Here is a 15220-nt window from a genome sequence, read left to right on the forward strand (position 1 = left end):
GCTGCCAACAGAACAGTCCGAGAATGAGGAAACTGCCGAGATAGTCGATCTCCATCCCAAGGACATAGAAAGTTCATCCCAGGTGAGCATCAATGAAGGGGGAGAGATATTGGAAGAAAGCAGCTCAACAGGGGGAGAATCAACCGCCGACGAGGTAAGTAAGGTATGACCTCCACCCTTGGCTCAATTAATCGAAAAATTACCTGAAGATTTTTGCGAAAAACTGAATCATCGAAAGAACTTTTCATATTAGAAAATCAATTGTCGAACACTTCTTGCAAATTACAAAATACCTTGACAAAAGAATTTTGCAAGTTAGAAACTTTGTTGAAAGACTTTTGTGAATCACAAAGAATTTTTTTCGAAAGAATTACGAAAACTAGAAATATTGTCGAAAACTTTTTCCGGATCTATAAAATCTTCTGAATTACAATTTATCTCATCGAAAGAGCTTTTCGAATTAGAGGATCTTCTGTCGAATAAATTTTATAAATTACAAAATACTTTTTCGAACGAATTTTGCACATTGTCAAAAGAATATTTTATATTGTCGAAAAATTTTATCAAGTTAAAATTTAATCTATTGAAATATTTTTGTGAAGTAGAAATTCAAAAAATAATAGAAATTAACATGATACAAATTTTTGCACGTTTAATATTTGTGGCTTTAAATTTGAAACAATGTGATTTAAGAAGTCATGATATATTAAAATGAAAATTTAAAAACTTTCTGATGAAAGCATGAAAATTTTTTAATTGCATAGAATTTTTTTTTCAATGTTATCAATTTTCTTTTCTTGCATAAATTTTTGGGCTTAGAATGATTTTTTTGGTGAAAATTATTGCAAAATTTTCAAAGTTCTCGAAATTTAATGACTTAGAAATTCTTTTTGATTTAGAGATATTTTTATTAAGTCTGTAACCCTTAGATTATTTTTCTTGAAACCCCATTTTTATTGTGATCAAAGGGGGAGAAGGGAAAGTATAAGTCTAGGGGGAGGTAGAAAATTGAAAATTAAAATTTGGAATGTTTGAAATTTAATTTTTTTCTATCATGTTGCATGTTATTGCAATAAATTATTTTATTCTATGTCTATTTTTAACCCTAGCTTAACTTGGGTTGATCACACCAAAAAGGGGGAGATTGTTGGAACCCCCAAGATTGTTTTGGTGTGATCAACAAGTTAAGTTAGGTTCTGTGTGTTTCTAACCTTGTGTCTAAGTGTACAGGAGCTTAGGAACACAGGTAGTCGAGCGGAAGACGCAGCTAGCGAGAAGGACGGCACGTTGTGCGTCCGAGGGACGAGGCGCTGCGGAAGAGTACACTGGCGGACGAGAAGGAAGTGCGCGATGGTTCCGAGGGACGAAAGCCGGAGCGGAAGATTGCTCGGTGAGCAAGAGACGCAGCTAGCGAGAAGGTCGACGACCGAGGGACGAAGACTACGGATGAGTACGCTGGCGGACGAGAAGGAAACACGTGGCAATTCCGAGGGACGAGAAGCCAGAAGGAAGCCTGCTCGAGAAGACCGAAAGTTGGGTTCGGGTGAGCCCTTTTCCGGATGGCAGAGATCATCCAAGCGAGTGGATCCGGAGGAGAAGGACCGGACCGAGGCGGTACTGAACCAGAGAAGAGGTCCCGGACGAAAAAGTCAACGCCTGTTGACTTTGGGCTCCGGGGCGCCCGGAACAGTCCGGGGCGCCTGGAACAGTCCGGGGCGCCCGGAAGGGTTCCGGGCGCCCGGACCTTGAAAATGGACCAGATCGAGCTTTGACTCGATCTGATCGTTGGGGGATAAGTTTTATCTTCCCCAGGGCGCCCGGAACCCTTCCAGGCGCCCCGACTAAGGTTATAAATATAGCCTTGGTCCAGAAGCTTTTAAAAACGAACTCTGAATTGTGGTTCCAACACTTGTGCGCTTCTGTTCTAGTTTAGCTTCTATTTTCTGCACTTCAACGTTGTACGAGGCTTCTCCGCTTGAAGGAGTTTTTAGTGAGCTTAATCTTCCTTGGATTAACAACCACATCGGTTGTAACCAAGTAAACCTTTTGTGCCTCTTTTTTTCTTTATGCTTTTAATTTATCAGCTTACTTTATATATGCAAGTGTTAGTTTAAAGAGTTCGAGGAGGGTTTGTTTTCTTTTGATTTTTACAGGGACATCCAACCCCTCCTAGCCGGCCGCAACGGTCCCACACACTCAATTACCACAAATTTCAAATTTCAATGTTTAAATGTAATTGAGTGGAGAATAATAATGATATTAAAGTAGATGATCTTGGTTTCACGTTGGTAACCGAAAAGAATTGGATTCAAATCAAATATTTTTTTGTATCTTGGGAAGTCAAGCAATGCAAGTATTTTACATTGAAGATCCTGTATCGAGTATTATACTTGCAACTCCTAGTAGAGAGTTATTTGAATATGCAAATGAGGATTAATTGAAAGACACTGTAATCCACTATCAATCTTTTAGCGAAGGCTTACCATCAATAGATGTTGATAGAGTAGATGACAATGAACCTCTATGCCTTCGTAAAGATTGTAATGGGACTTGGGTCGACAATGTTTAATCAAATATGTTTTGCTTTTGAAGATATGTTTGTAGACAATATTGATATGTATCTTGCTTTTGAATATGATTTTGTAGACAATATTGAATTTCTAATTTTTTTCTGTGTATGTTAATTTTCTTTTGAAAATGAATTTTTTATTGTGTATTTCTTTCAATATTGATATGCTTTTTCACTTTTTTGATCAATAGATTAGATCTGACCATATGACATCCTTTGGAAGGCTTAAAATCAAGTTCGATAGTGATAACACAATTCATGCTTCGATCAAGAGAATAGGACAACTTGCAATGATTGGGAAGGGTAAAGAAAAAATTGCAACTACGCCCACTAACAAGAACTTGGAGGGTAAGACAATACTGGAACTACAAATACTAAAACAACAAGAACATCTAAAGCTCGTACCCATATGGATAAGCTTGCTAGACAAAGGGTTCATGGAATTCAATAACGGTCTGTTTGGGAGGAGATGAGGAAAGGGGAAGGAACAGGAAATAAGGGGAATGGGAACTTTGAATCTTGTTTGGGAAGGAGTGAGGAACACCCCGAATTGGGGTGTAAGGAAGGGGAAGGTAAAACAAAAGATTTTTTATTCCAATTTTATCTCTGTTCTTAATAGTTTAAGAAATGTTCCAATTTCTAATTTTGCTATGTCGCCAAAGTCCAATTTCCTCACATTCTTCATAGCTCGCTTGCTGCCAGATTATTAGAGAAGGGGATACGACACGTCTTCTAACTGAATTAAAGGGAGAAACCATTTTTGTCCTCAAAATTTAAGAGGATATCTACTATTTTTTAATTTTCCCATCAAAATTTAATAAGTTTTAAAAAAATAAAAATTCTCGTTATCAGTGTTGTCTTTCAATTTTTTTTATTTAAGGTTTTTTAAATCATTATTTTCATTATTTCTCATTTAATTACTTGATTATCGATAATTCATCGTTTTGTTATGAGTAGTATAGAAAGATTAATTTTTTATTAAAAAAACAACTAATTTAAATGATAATATAAAATTTTAATTTTATTATTAAAAATATCTAATTTATATTTATAAAATAAATATTAATATTATGAAAAATGTCTAATTTTAAAAGAAATGGTATTTTTGTAACTTTATCTATTTAACCTTCATTCCCCTTCCTTTCCTCCCAAACTAAGTAACACATGTTATGTTAATGAACATTCCTTCCCTCCCAAACAAGGAGAAGTTAAATATTTTCCTTCCCCTCACTTCCCTTTCCTTCCCCTCCCTTCCCCTTATGTTAATGAACCTTCCCTCATTCCATCCAGCCAATGGGAGAAGCTGCTATTGAAATGCAAAGTTACATTGACTTGCTTGCTCGAGAAAAGGTCAAGATAACTTACAAGACATGGAAGAAAGTTTCAAATTAAGTTAAAGAATTTTTATGGGAATCTATTAATGTAAGTTTGTGTGTTTAGTCAAATGTTAGTATCCATATCGTTATGATATATTTATATTATGTGATTCTTTTTACTGGATTTCCAATTTTATGTTTTATAGTTGAAATCTCATCTCACTCAGACATTCATTTCGAACAAGCTTGACAAACCCGAAGAGTTAAATGAACCACCTAATGGTTATGGTCTTGCAATAGATGATTGGATTTCTTTTGTTATGACTCGCATGTTCGACAACTTCGTTGTAAGTTTAGTTGTTTTGTTCTTTCAAAATAAGTAGACATTAAGATAATTGACGAATTAGTAAATTTCATATGTGAAATGTTTCACTTGATTAGAAACTAAGTGATCAATAGGAGAGAAGAAAGAAGAGCATATACCCTCATCGCCTTACTCGTAAAGGATATGCACAATATGCTAAAGAAATAGTAAACATATTTCAAAATTCCTCATCATTCAAGGCTTTTTTTCTTATTAGCATCGTGATATTCATATAATAATTTTTTTTTCAGCATTTAATAATCATTCTTATTTGATGTATATCATTCGATTGTTCTTGTTCTTAGGCAAATGAATTGTGGCGATGTTGAAATCGATAGATCTATTATTTGGAAGAAATGAAGGGTCAATAAAAAAGTGGAATTCAATGGCCAAGAGTTGAAAATAACAATGGACAATATTATGAGAAACTGTCATAAAAAATAATTATTGTATTTCAATGAAATCTGTCAAAGTAGTTAATTTTTTTTTTCATTTGGATGACAGGATGAATACATACAAGAAGCATGAGGGTACACTGGAAATAAAAGGAACAAAAGAAGATATTCTTACCAAAGAGAACATGCTGGACGTGTGAGGGTTGGAAGCAATTGTCTACAAAAAGGGTGCATGGGTCAGTGATATTGATGACAAAGACAGTTGCTCGATAAAATTACCTCAACAGAATGACAATTATGAAAATCGACAAGACTTTTCCTAGTTATGAAGAGTTCAATGATGTTGAAATACAAGTTGTGGATAAAGCAGTTGCTTTACAAGTATATAAGTTGTTGTGGTTATATATATTATTGCAATAAAGAGTTAGCATAATTGACACAGCTATTTGTCTTTTAGGATGAACCAGTTATTTTGAAATTGGATTCTAGCACATACATTGTTGCATATGGTATAGTTGTTGAGGTCAATGGAGTTAATTGAAGGACTAAAAGAAATTTAGATATCTCCATAATGATATGATATTATTCACTTTGGGTCTTATCCCTCATAGTTTTATTCTTAGGCTCTATCCAAAAAGTCTCATACCAATGGAGATATTTTTCTCTCATAAACCTATGATCTTTCCCATATGTTTTCAATATGGGACTATGTTTATAACCTTGCAACCCCAACAATCCCCCCTCAAACAAAGGACAACAGGATCCTCCATATCCGATTCTCGACCCACTAAGTTTTCCTGCACCTCGGTCCAACTGACTTACTAGGACTTCCTTGCCTAACCGTAACTAGGACTGCTTACTTGGTGTCTGGTTCTCTTGATCCGGACATGCGAACACCCACTTCCTTTGTTCAAGATCAATATTCTACTCACATGGTTCAATTAGACCATAGCTCTTGTGCATAATCGATGGTTAGACCTTCTGGCAATCCAGATTTTGATATCAAGTGAAGGACCAAAAGAAATTTAGATATCTCAACAATGATATGATATTATCCACTTTGGGCCTAAGCTCTGATGGTTTTGCTCTTGAGCTCTACCCAAAAGGTCTCATATTAATGAAGATATATTTTTCTTATAAACTCATGATCTTTCCTATATGTTTTCAATATAGGACTATGTCTGTAATCTTGCAACCCCAACATTAATTACTTTCTCGATGGTGTTCTGTTATCCAAGAATTGCATGCATGTAGCCATCGATGAAGCAATGCAAAAATCAACACATTTGCCAGTTTTGATTCCCAATGAATGTGAAGCTATTGGAACACGTGGCTTGGCCAACATACTTAGTAACGCAATGACACGAGGTATATCTAAGCTAATATTTCAAAGTAAATATTCGTGAAATTATTTAGTATTGTATCAAAGCGAAAAGTGCGGGAAAAAATGAACAGTAATAGATGCGAGTGAATGCGGTGTCAGCCTGCCTGACCAATGGAGAGGAGCTCCCTTTTTATATTATCAATTGTAATCTGCGCAATCATTAAGTAACAGGGGTGTCAGGGAATTTCAGTTACCAGAAGGTGTAGGTGGTAGAGTATCGAAATATTTCCTGACGACTGGCCTTTATTCTGATAGACTACTGCAATTCCCTGACAACATTGTCCCTTGGCGAGAATCCAACCTAGCGTAATCTGGGAGCCATGCCGCTGAGGAATGAGAGGACTGATCCCTAAGTTTTGATCGGCTTATAGAATGACCAGGAATAGGCTGGGGCGGTTGTCAGGAGAAGTAAGAGGACTGAGCCCTGAATGTCCGATCTGCGTAAAATTGGTCGGGAGTAGAGGAGTGAACTACCTTAACATGTAATCCCTGATCTTGACTATCACCTCCTCCTGACTTTTGACTGTCACGTTATCTTGACTATCGTCTCCGCCCTATTACTGGGGTCATTGGTATAATCCATACTAAGTGTTACGAATGAATTCCAAATTAATTAAGTGTTTAAAAACTCTCAACTTCACAAAACAAATGAAGTTGTACAAGGTTCAAGTCGAATCTTCGAGGAACTAATAGGTGGATACTTGTTCTAGATTAAAAACCTTTTTTGGGGTTTTCACTTTAAAATGGAGGTTGATGGACTTTTGGTTTAAATCCTAGATTAAGGAATGAAAAGCAAACAAGAAAAGGAAATGACAATTGACTAAATCTGATCTAAAACAGGAATTAAATCCTAGCTAAAAACTACTCAACAAGGGAAAGGGGAAAGGAATAACTAATTAAAAGAACTAGCATTACTAAATTACAGCCCCTTCAAATTGAAATCCAAATTGGCTAACAACGAAGAAAATGCAGAATTTTAAACCTAAGCTAGGAATTAAGCAACCAAACAAGTAACACTAACTTAAGCTATTCCTTAACAAAAATCGAGCTAATTAGCACTTGAGAAACAAATTACAACTAAACAAAACTTAGACTACTCAAAGCAATGCTAGATTATGAAATTAACTAATCAAACTTAACAAGGGTTTTCAAAAACTAAGTATGCACACATCTGCAGGAATTGTAGAAACTAATTTGCAAGAACAAAGTTGCAGAGATTGAAATTGCTGAAACAAAAATTCAAAAACAGAATTGCAGAATTCAGAGTTACAGAAACAAGTTGTAGAACTAAATTGTAGAAATAAGAATTCGGGAACATGAATTAAAGGAACAGAATTGCAGAATTGCAGAATTGAACTAGTTCATCTCTAAACCTAAATCGCACTTCAAAACTTATCTTCTCTTTGTTGTCACACAAAGAACCAAAGGCGAACACTTCATGTAGGTGTCGGAGAAGAAACCCTCAGCTACAAACTCAGTCCCAACATAGTTCAGCACGCCAAAGAAACCTCTCAAGTGAGCTAAACACAATCTAAAACTGACAGTAATTGTTAAATCTGGATTTCTGGAAACTGGAATCTCTGATTTGTATAGAGGCGATTGGTGATGGATTGTCGTTGGAATGAGCTTAGTAACATAGAGGAACGCCTTCAATGTTTGCTGATGTGAGGTGGAACAACTAGATCGGAGAAACGCCTCCGATTAGTAGCGGAAATAGAGAAATCACGGAAACAGAAGTACACCGGAGAAACCTCTCGCCGGCATTCCCAAGAAGCTGAGCGCAAGTTGCTGGAAACCTCAACACCGATGAAGTCAAGTTGAGATGCAGATCTCACGATGAGATGGGACATGTGATGCGCAAAGATGAAATCGGGCATGATGAACCGTAGCGCAAACCATTGTTCACGGTGCCGAACCTGGGTTTTTAAACCTTGGCTTTGAACCGGATTTGAACCGGGATTTGGGTGTGGTCTAAGGGAATTCTAGGGCTTTGGGGTATGGATTGAACTTGGGTTGAGCACAATAGGTTGGCTTCATGAATTGAGTTGGAGTCAAATTGAACCCTAGTAGGGCATTAGGCTCTTTCACTTGGTTAGATGAATCTTGCTTCCCCTTGTAATGATTTGCTTCCTCTTGAACCATGTGTCAATTCAAACAACTTCAATGTCCTACCAAACCAAATTCACAATGTAAGGAAAAATATCATGATTGAAGAGAGAAATATAATTAAGCTCAAAACAATCCTGATCTTATAAACATGATAAAAGATGTCAATTAAAATATGTAATTAGTTAGAAAACACCTAATTTCAAACAAAAAAAAATATATCAAACCAAAAGAATATATCAAATAATGACTTGTCAGTCGTGCACTATTTTCCGTACTAGTATATATATACACGTGAAAAGAGAGACTATGATTCTTCTATTGCGAAGATCAACTAAAAATACGATAGAAGGAATGCAAAATAAAAGCTCTCTATACATGAAAATAACGGGCGTCAAGGGTACTTGCTCTCCTCATCTCTCTTTTCGCGTTGAACTTTTCTGACTGCTCCATCAGCGTTGGATGAACATAGCCTGAGCACTTGAAAACATCTAGTGACATGGGAAGCCCATCCTCTGGCATCGCTTGAATCTGTGGACAGTGACATATTTCTAATTTTTTTAGAAGGGGAGAAAGTCCTATCTCTGGCAGTGATTGGAGTTGTGGACAGCAATACACCATTAAATTTTCTAGTAAGGGAAAGCTATGCAGCAGCTTTGTCGGCAGAGACTGTAGTTTCTTGCAATAAGAGAAGCTTAGAGATGTAACAGCAGTGAGGCTTCGCGCCAAGATCAACTCCTCAAATATCACCTCCTCAGAACATGACTCAATTTTAAGTTCTGTGATGAATGACAATGAGTTTCTCAGAGGAAACATTTTAAGCAGAGCAGTGTTGTCCACATATAATTTACGCAGGGATGACAATCTCCCTGCTTGCTCATCTCCTACATCCAACTGAACCAGCTTAGGACATCCTACGATCCTCAATTCCTTGAGGGATTTAAGGAGTCCTAAGCACTCCATTCTTCTCAACTCCACACAATTAGAGATGGACAAATATTGCAGTTCTAACAATTGAGCCTGAGGAATAGACGTTATGTATGGACAATCCCTTATGTTCAATCGAGTAACTAAACGAAGGTTGTGCAAGAAGTCGGTCAAAAGTTTTGCATATTCGCCACTGTTTGCCAATTCCAATACCTTGAGTGATGGCAGTGCATGGCGGTCAACTTCCTCTTCATCTTCCGTTTTGCTATTTAATATGAGATTGGGACACTTTTTTATTTCCAATATTTCTAGGGAAGGCGGGAAAGGAGGTAATCTCTTTAGTTTGGGACAATTGCTGACAAGTAGTTTGCGCATGCAGGGAAATAGATCTTTGCCCTCAGTCCAAGACCACTCCTCCAATGCCGGCAAATTCCATAAATTAAGCACTTTCAACTTTGGAAAACACTTGCCTTCAAATTCATGACTCAGTTGTTTCAAAGCAGGCATGCTGTACATGATAAGCTCAATTAGATGCAAACGTTGACCAATAAATGGCAGAACGTCATCCCATCCATTGCAATTTACTAATTCAAGTTTTTCCAAATTGGGTAGAACTTTTGGCATCAACCAACTAGGCGACCTACCTCCATTGTAACCTTCAACTTTCAATATTTTAACTGATTCGTGTGGCTGCAGAGCTTCAATTACTTCCTCTTCCAACTTGGCATCCTTCTCATCATTCCAATCTAACTCCAACTGTTTTAGGTGGACTTTGTTCTTTAACTCAGCATGCTGTGCTTCTTTGCTATCGACAACATTCTCAAGATTTTGAATACAAAGTGTACCGTGAAGCTGTGTCAAATCCTTTAGTTGTCCAAGCTTTAGTCTGTCGTCCTCTTCAACACTAAATCTTTGCAATTCTTGAAGATTAGTTAGTTTCCGTACATCCTTTATCATCACCCAGAATTCATCATCTGCAACAATGTGTCTCAAATTGACCAACTTACCCAATTCTTGTGGTATAAACTGTAGTTCAGGACAACATATTACCTTCAGTGTTTGCAAATTATAAAGGTCGCATAATGATCCAGGCAAAATTTTAATTTTAAAATTGTATGATATATCAACGTAACGGAGGTGAATCAATTTACCAATATGTTCAGATAACTCCTGCAAGTCACACCAACTTACATCCAAAACGCGAATACTTCTTAGTTTTTCAAAAAGGCTATCGGTAGGCAAATTTTTTCTCAACATCAAAGTGCGCAACTTGTTGTATCCTGAGAACTCCAGCGGCAATTTTTCTTCTTCTACTCGTAGATGTCGAGTTGTGGAAGGCGGCTTTGTTTGCCTGTTATTTTCAATCCTATATATCTCTTCCGTAGAAATCATCTCAGCTAAATCATGTATAAGGTCATGCATCACAAATTCATCCTCAAATTCATAATCATATCTGAATTCTTGAAAAAAAGACCTGTTTACAAACTCAAGAAAATAATCGCTTCCAACATCTTCCATCTTCTTTGTGTTTTTATCTTCGATGAAGCCTTCGGCCATCCACATTTGAATCAACTCAGCTTTATAGAATCTATAATCTTTAGGAAACAACGAGCAAAAAGCAAAACACTGTTTCAGATTTTCATTAAGATATTGATAACTTAAATGCAGGGCTGGCATAATGTCATCTTCATCTTGTTTTACTTTCCATATGTCGCTCTCCATTATGATGGCCCAGTGTTGCTGGCACAAATCTGATTGTAGAACACTGCCCAATGTCTTTGCGGCTAATGGTGAGCCCTTCAACTTGTGAGAAATCTTTCTACCAATGTCTTCTAGCTCCGGATAGTCTTCAGGGTTGAGTGTACCAAATGAACATTTCTTGAACAATTGCCAAAAGGCATCTTTGTCTAAACCATCGAGCAAAATTGGTTCAGCCAGGCTAACCATTTTGGAAACTTTCATATCTCGAGTTGTAACAATGATTTTGCTACCATAAGCTCCGACTTTGAGTAGTGCACAAAATATCTCCCAGATTCTCTTATTATCGCTCCACACGTCGTCCAGAACAAGCAGAAACTTCTTTTGTGCAATATGCTGATGGAGTATTTTTTGAAGAGATTCTAACCCCATATTATCATATTGTTTTTGTAGAGTTACTGACTCTATTATAGATTTAGCGAGTCCCTGTACCGTGAAATTGTTAGACACACAGACCCAAATCTTGAGGTGAAAATGATTCTGAACTCTGTTGTCTTTGTGGGCATACTGAGCAAGAGTAGTCTTTCCAGCCCCTCCTATACCGACGATGGGCAAGACGGATAGGGCATCGTTGAGAAATCCCGATGCTGGTTCCACCTGATTAGCTGACTCTAACAACCAGTCCACCACTTGATTGAGTTCTTTGTCTCTGCCAAACAATATGTCCGTCACCGGGGAAGAGCATGATTCTCTGGTCTGAAACTTCACCTGATCTGGTTGCTTCCCTCTATCATTTGGTGGTAACACATTCATGATGCTCTTCATACTGTTAGCAATTCTCTCCAGCCTTCCTTGAATCTCCACCACGCTAGCTCTCATGGCATCTTCCTCCAAGGAATGAGAAGAACCAAACAACTTTTCTTTTGCAGCAGAAAAAATGTCTGGAAGGCCACTGGAACCACTTTCCTTGTCGTCTTCTTCACCTTTGACTTTCTTCCTGAGGAAATGGTATTGGAACTCATCAATCAAGTCCTCAGCATCATAAGCAGCATCCTTGAGTTCCTGCATCAATCTCTTCCACTTGGTGTTGTTGCTCCGGCTAATCTGCACCTCGTCAAGGATGATTTGAGTCTCCAGCAACGAGATGCGCAGTTTATCCATGTCCGCCGTGAAACCCCGGCGTTCCGCAAACAGTTGCATGCCTTTGTCGCTGGCCTTATCGATCAAGGTCTGGATGAAGGCCTGCGCGAACCATCCCCCCACCACTGTTAGTGACACCGCCATCTATTTGCAGATCAGAGAGCAGCGGCAGATCCTTGCTCTTGTTTCGGATCTGCAAACCAAAAGAGCTGCAAAAACAAAACAAAGACCGTAGTAATCAACGGCACACGCCTCGTAGTAGATCGAACTATTGAAAATTATAAGAGATTTGATTACCTCTAAATAAAGTGGAACAGGAGGTGATCGTTGCTACTTGCTACCGTTGAGTGGGCGATGCTTCTGCAAACTACAGAATATACTTTCAGGAAGCAAATATTGCTAAAAGGAAGTTGGAGTTCAAAGTAAAGTTGCAGACTTCGACCTCCTACGCTGAACATGTCACGTGATAATAATTTTTTTCATTCGTTTTTTTTTAATCCAAATTGATTAATTTTAGAGTTGACTTACACATCAACCAACAACCAACAGAATGAATTGATACGTGTTCTAGAATATTTTACAGCTGAGATTTAAAACTTAGCACATCTTCAATAGTTAAATCTCTTCATAATTTTTTTTTAATTTTGAATATGTCATATCAATGTCATATCATAAGTAGAAAAATTTACTATTCTCTCCACAATCAAAAAAATCTCCATACAACTTTTGTTGTGGGTCCTACATTACAAATCATACATCTTTATTTTTATTTTTTCATTTAATATTTCTATATAATTTTTACTTAATATTTTATTTAATTCTCATCTTTAAAATAATTTATTTGTAATTTTTAATTAATAAATTAATAAACTTATGATTTTTAATTTAATTTAATTTATAATTTTTATTTAATATTTAATTAACTTATGAATTTTAATTTAATTATAGTCATTTATATTTTTTTAACTTATCAAATATATTTATTTTCAAAAGAAAAATATATAATTTAACTATTAAATAAAATATTTAATGATTTAAAAAAAAATTAAACATGTAATATTAATTTTTTAATGATTAATGGCTTCATCTTCAAGAGGAAAAAACAAGTTTGAAATATCAAATCTGCTCTTAAAATAAAAACCTCAAAACTTATGTCTCTACTCATTAGAATTTTTTGTTGAACTTTTTCAACTCTATAAATCTGTTAAAAAAGTTACATTGGAGATGCTCTTAAATCTTTCATTATCGGTTGGACACTCGTTTTGTGTTCAGTGGAAGCTGACTGAGTCACGATTAACTATAAATATTTAATATAATTAAAAAATAAATATTGAACGCTTCATTCAACTCAACCAAACTCTCTCCTCTTCAATTTTTTTTGGGAAGCTTACAAATTAAACATTAATCAAGACTATTTAATTTATAATTATATAGATAAATATATCTGTTTGGATGATTAAATTCGTTAATCTCTCTTGCATTCCTTTTTGCCGTCTCACTTTTATAAGCAGAAGTTTATCTGGACCATTAAATTTATGGATCCTGATTCATTTTTTTACCTCGCTTCTTAGTGTCATTTTTTTCAGCTTATTTATTTATTTATTTATAGAAGCTGACTAAATAAAAGTTAATTAAAAATAGTTAATTTGTACAACAATATGATGAGTTAATATGCCCCAATAAGTATTGAGTAAGTTCACACATATACTTCACACCGATGACACAATTTTTAACGTCTTTTTTTCAACTTATTTTTTTTCAAAAGGAATTCTTGATTACCTATGTCATCAGTTTTTTTTAAATAATATTTTATTAGTAATTTAAAATCTGAAATACTCTTTATATATGCTTCATAGAATACAACTCAATATAAAAATAATCTTCACTTTAAATTGCAACCAAAATTTCCATCGTCATTGACAGCATCAAATTTCATGTGCTAACACATGCCCAATAAGCTTCACAATCCGACTCTAACTGAATCAGATTGTTCTAACACATGGCCCCATGAGCGCACATCGCCAGTAAGGCCCATGTGATACGCATAATGGTCAGAACTTTAATTATTATTATTTTTTTACAATTTTAATATGCTACATTAATGATATAAAAATGTATTAAAATTTCTTTAATATAGTTAAAATTCTAAATGATATGACTCTGTATATATATTATATTAATTTTGAGACAGAAAAATATATTTAAATTTTTATTATTGTTCTAAAATTACAAATCTTAAACTTGTCTTTTAGAAGTATACATCATTTGGATCGTAATTTATAATCTAGAGGATAGATCATTATATTCATTGTTTGATAGAGATAGGTGGAATTTATTTTCATCAATTAATTATTTTATGTAAATTATGATCAAAAAATTCTGACTGAATTAATTTTATAATTTTACACTGTATTGGAGAACGTGGCTTCCTGTGCAACGAATATGAGAACATGCATTGGTTCAGGAGCTAGTCAGATTTAGTAATTTTCAATTTGGCCCTTCAACTGACACCAACTTCTTATTATAACGCATTAAAAATCGGATGAAATTTCACTGAAAAAGTTTACTAACATTAACTTTTCTAATCAAATCGGAATATTTATTCTCGCTTAATTCCCTTGGTCTCATGTTAACTCCATTGTAATGTAAAGATAAAATTTATCATCTAATGGTCTTACACAATCGACCCTGTAATCCTCTATTAAAAGATAAATTAGAAAATTATAATTAATCAATATGAGAAGAAGATAAATTAGAAAATTATAATTAACCAATATGAAAAGGACTTTTTTTCTTAATTTTACTGAGATTCAGATCTAAATCAATCAGCATTAACCAACTCAATACTATCCGCGAGCATCTCATGATAACTTCAATTTGACTAAAAGGTCGTTGTGATCCAATTAACGCTGCAGACTTCTGCCTCTACATTCAGATTGGCACGTGACAATAATTTTTTTTTTCACGCGTTTTAATTTCATCGGAAGCTGACTCAGCCTGATTAATTAAAAATATTAATTATGCAGCTGTTAAAAATATTTTGTGCAACAGGTTCTTCTCGACCATTCAATAAGCATTAATTAAAAATATTTATTTTATATAATTGCAAAGATAAATATTTAATTTGTGTACAGTTTTTTTTTAAACCAAGCATTTTATAATGAAATCAAAAGGACGTCGTTTTTAAGAGGTTGGATTAATTAAAATTGGCCTTGGCTACTGTCCAATAGAAAAGTGTAAGTCATGATCTAATTTTTATTTGTAATCTTAGGATATTGGACTTATAGATTGTCGTCTGTTAATTAAGTATTTTTTTTAATT

The 15220-nt window shown here is 35.2% G+C and overlaps 1 protein-coding gene across 1 annotated transcript; it reads right to left on the reverse strand.

The window, feature by feature from the left end:
- Positions 1 to 7294: 7294 nt before the first annotated feature.
- Positions 7295 to 12332, reverse strand: LOC122047543 (putative disease resistance protein RGA1). The gene is made up of 3 exons (XM_042608903.1): positions 12197 to 12332; positions 8513 to 12108; positions 7295 to 8196 (listed from the first exon to the last, which is right to left on the reverse strand). The coding sequence occupies exons 2-3, from the start codon at positions 12041 to 12043 to the stop codon at positions 8179 to 8181; spliced, it is 3549 nt and encodes a 1182-aa protein (XP_042464837.1). The 5' UTR covers positions 12044 to 12108; positions 12197 to 12332; the 3' UTR covers positions 7295 to 8178.
- Positions 12333 to 15220: the final 2888 nt, after the last annotated feature.

The sequence above is a fragment of the Zingiber officinale genome, chromosome 1B (genome assembly GCF_018446385.1).
Source record: "Zingiber officinale cultivar Zhangliang chromosome 1B, Zo_v1.1, whole genome shotgun sequence".
Taxonomy (NCBI): Eukaryota; Viridiplantae; Streptophyta; class Magnoliopsida; order Zingiberales; family Zingiberaceae; genus Zingiber; species Zingiber officinale.

Bases quoted from the DNA above. Each gene is read 5' to 3' on its own strand.
- LOC122047543 (XM_042608903.1), bottom strand. From the start codon at position 12,043: ATGGCGGTGTCACTAACAGTGGTGGGGGGATGGTTCGCGCAGGCCTTC.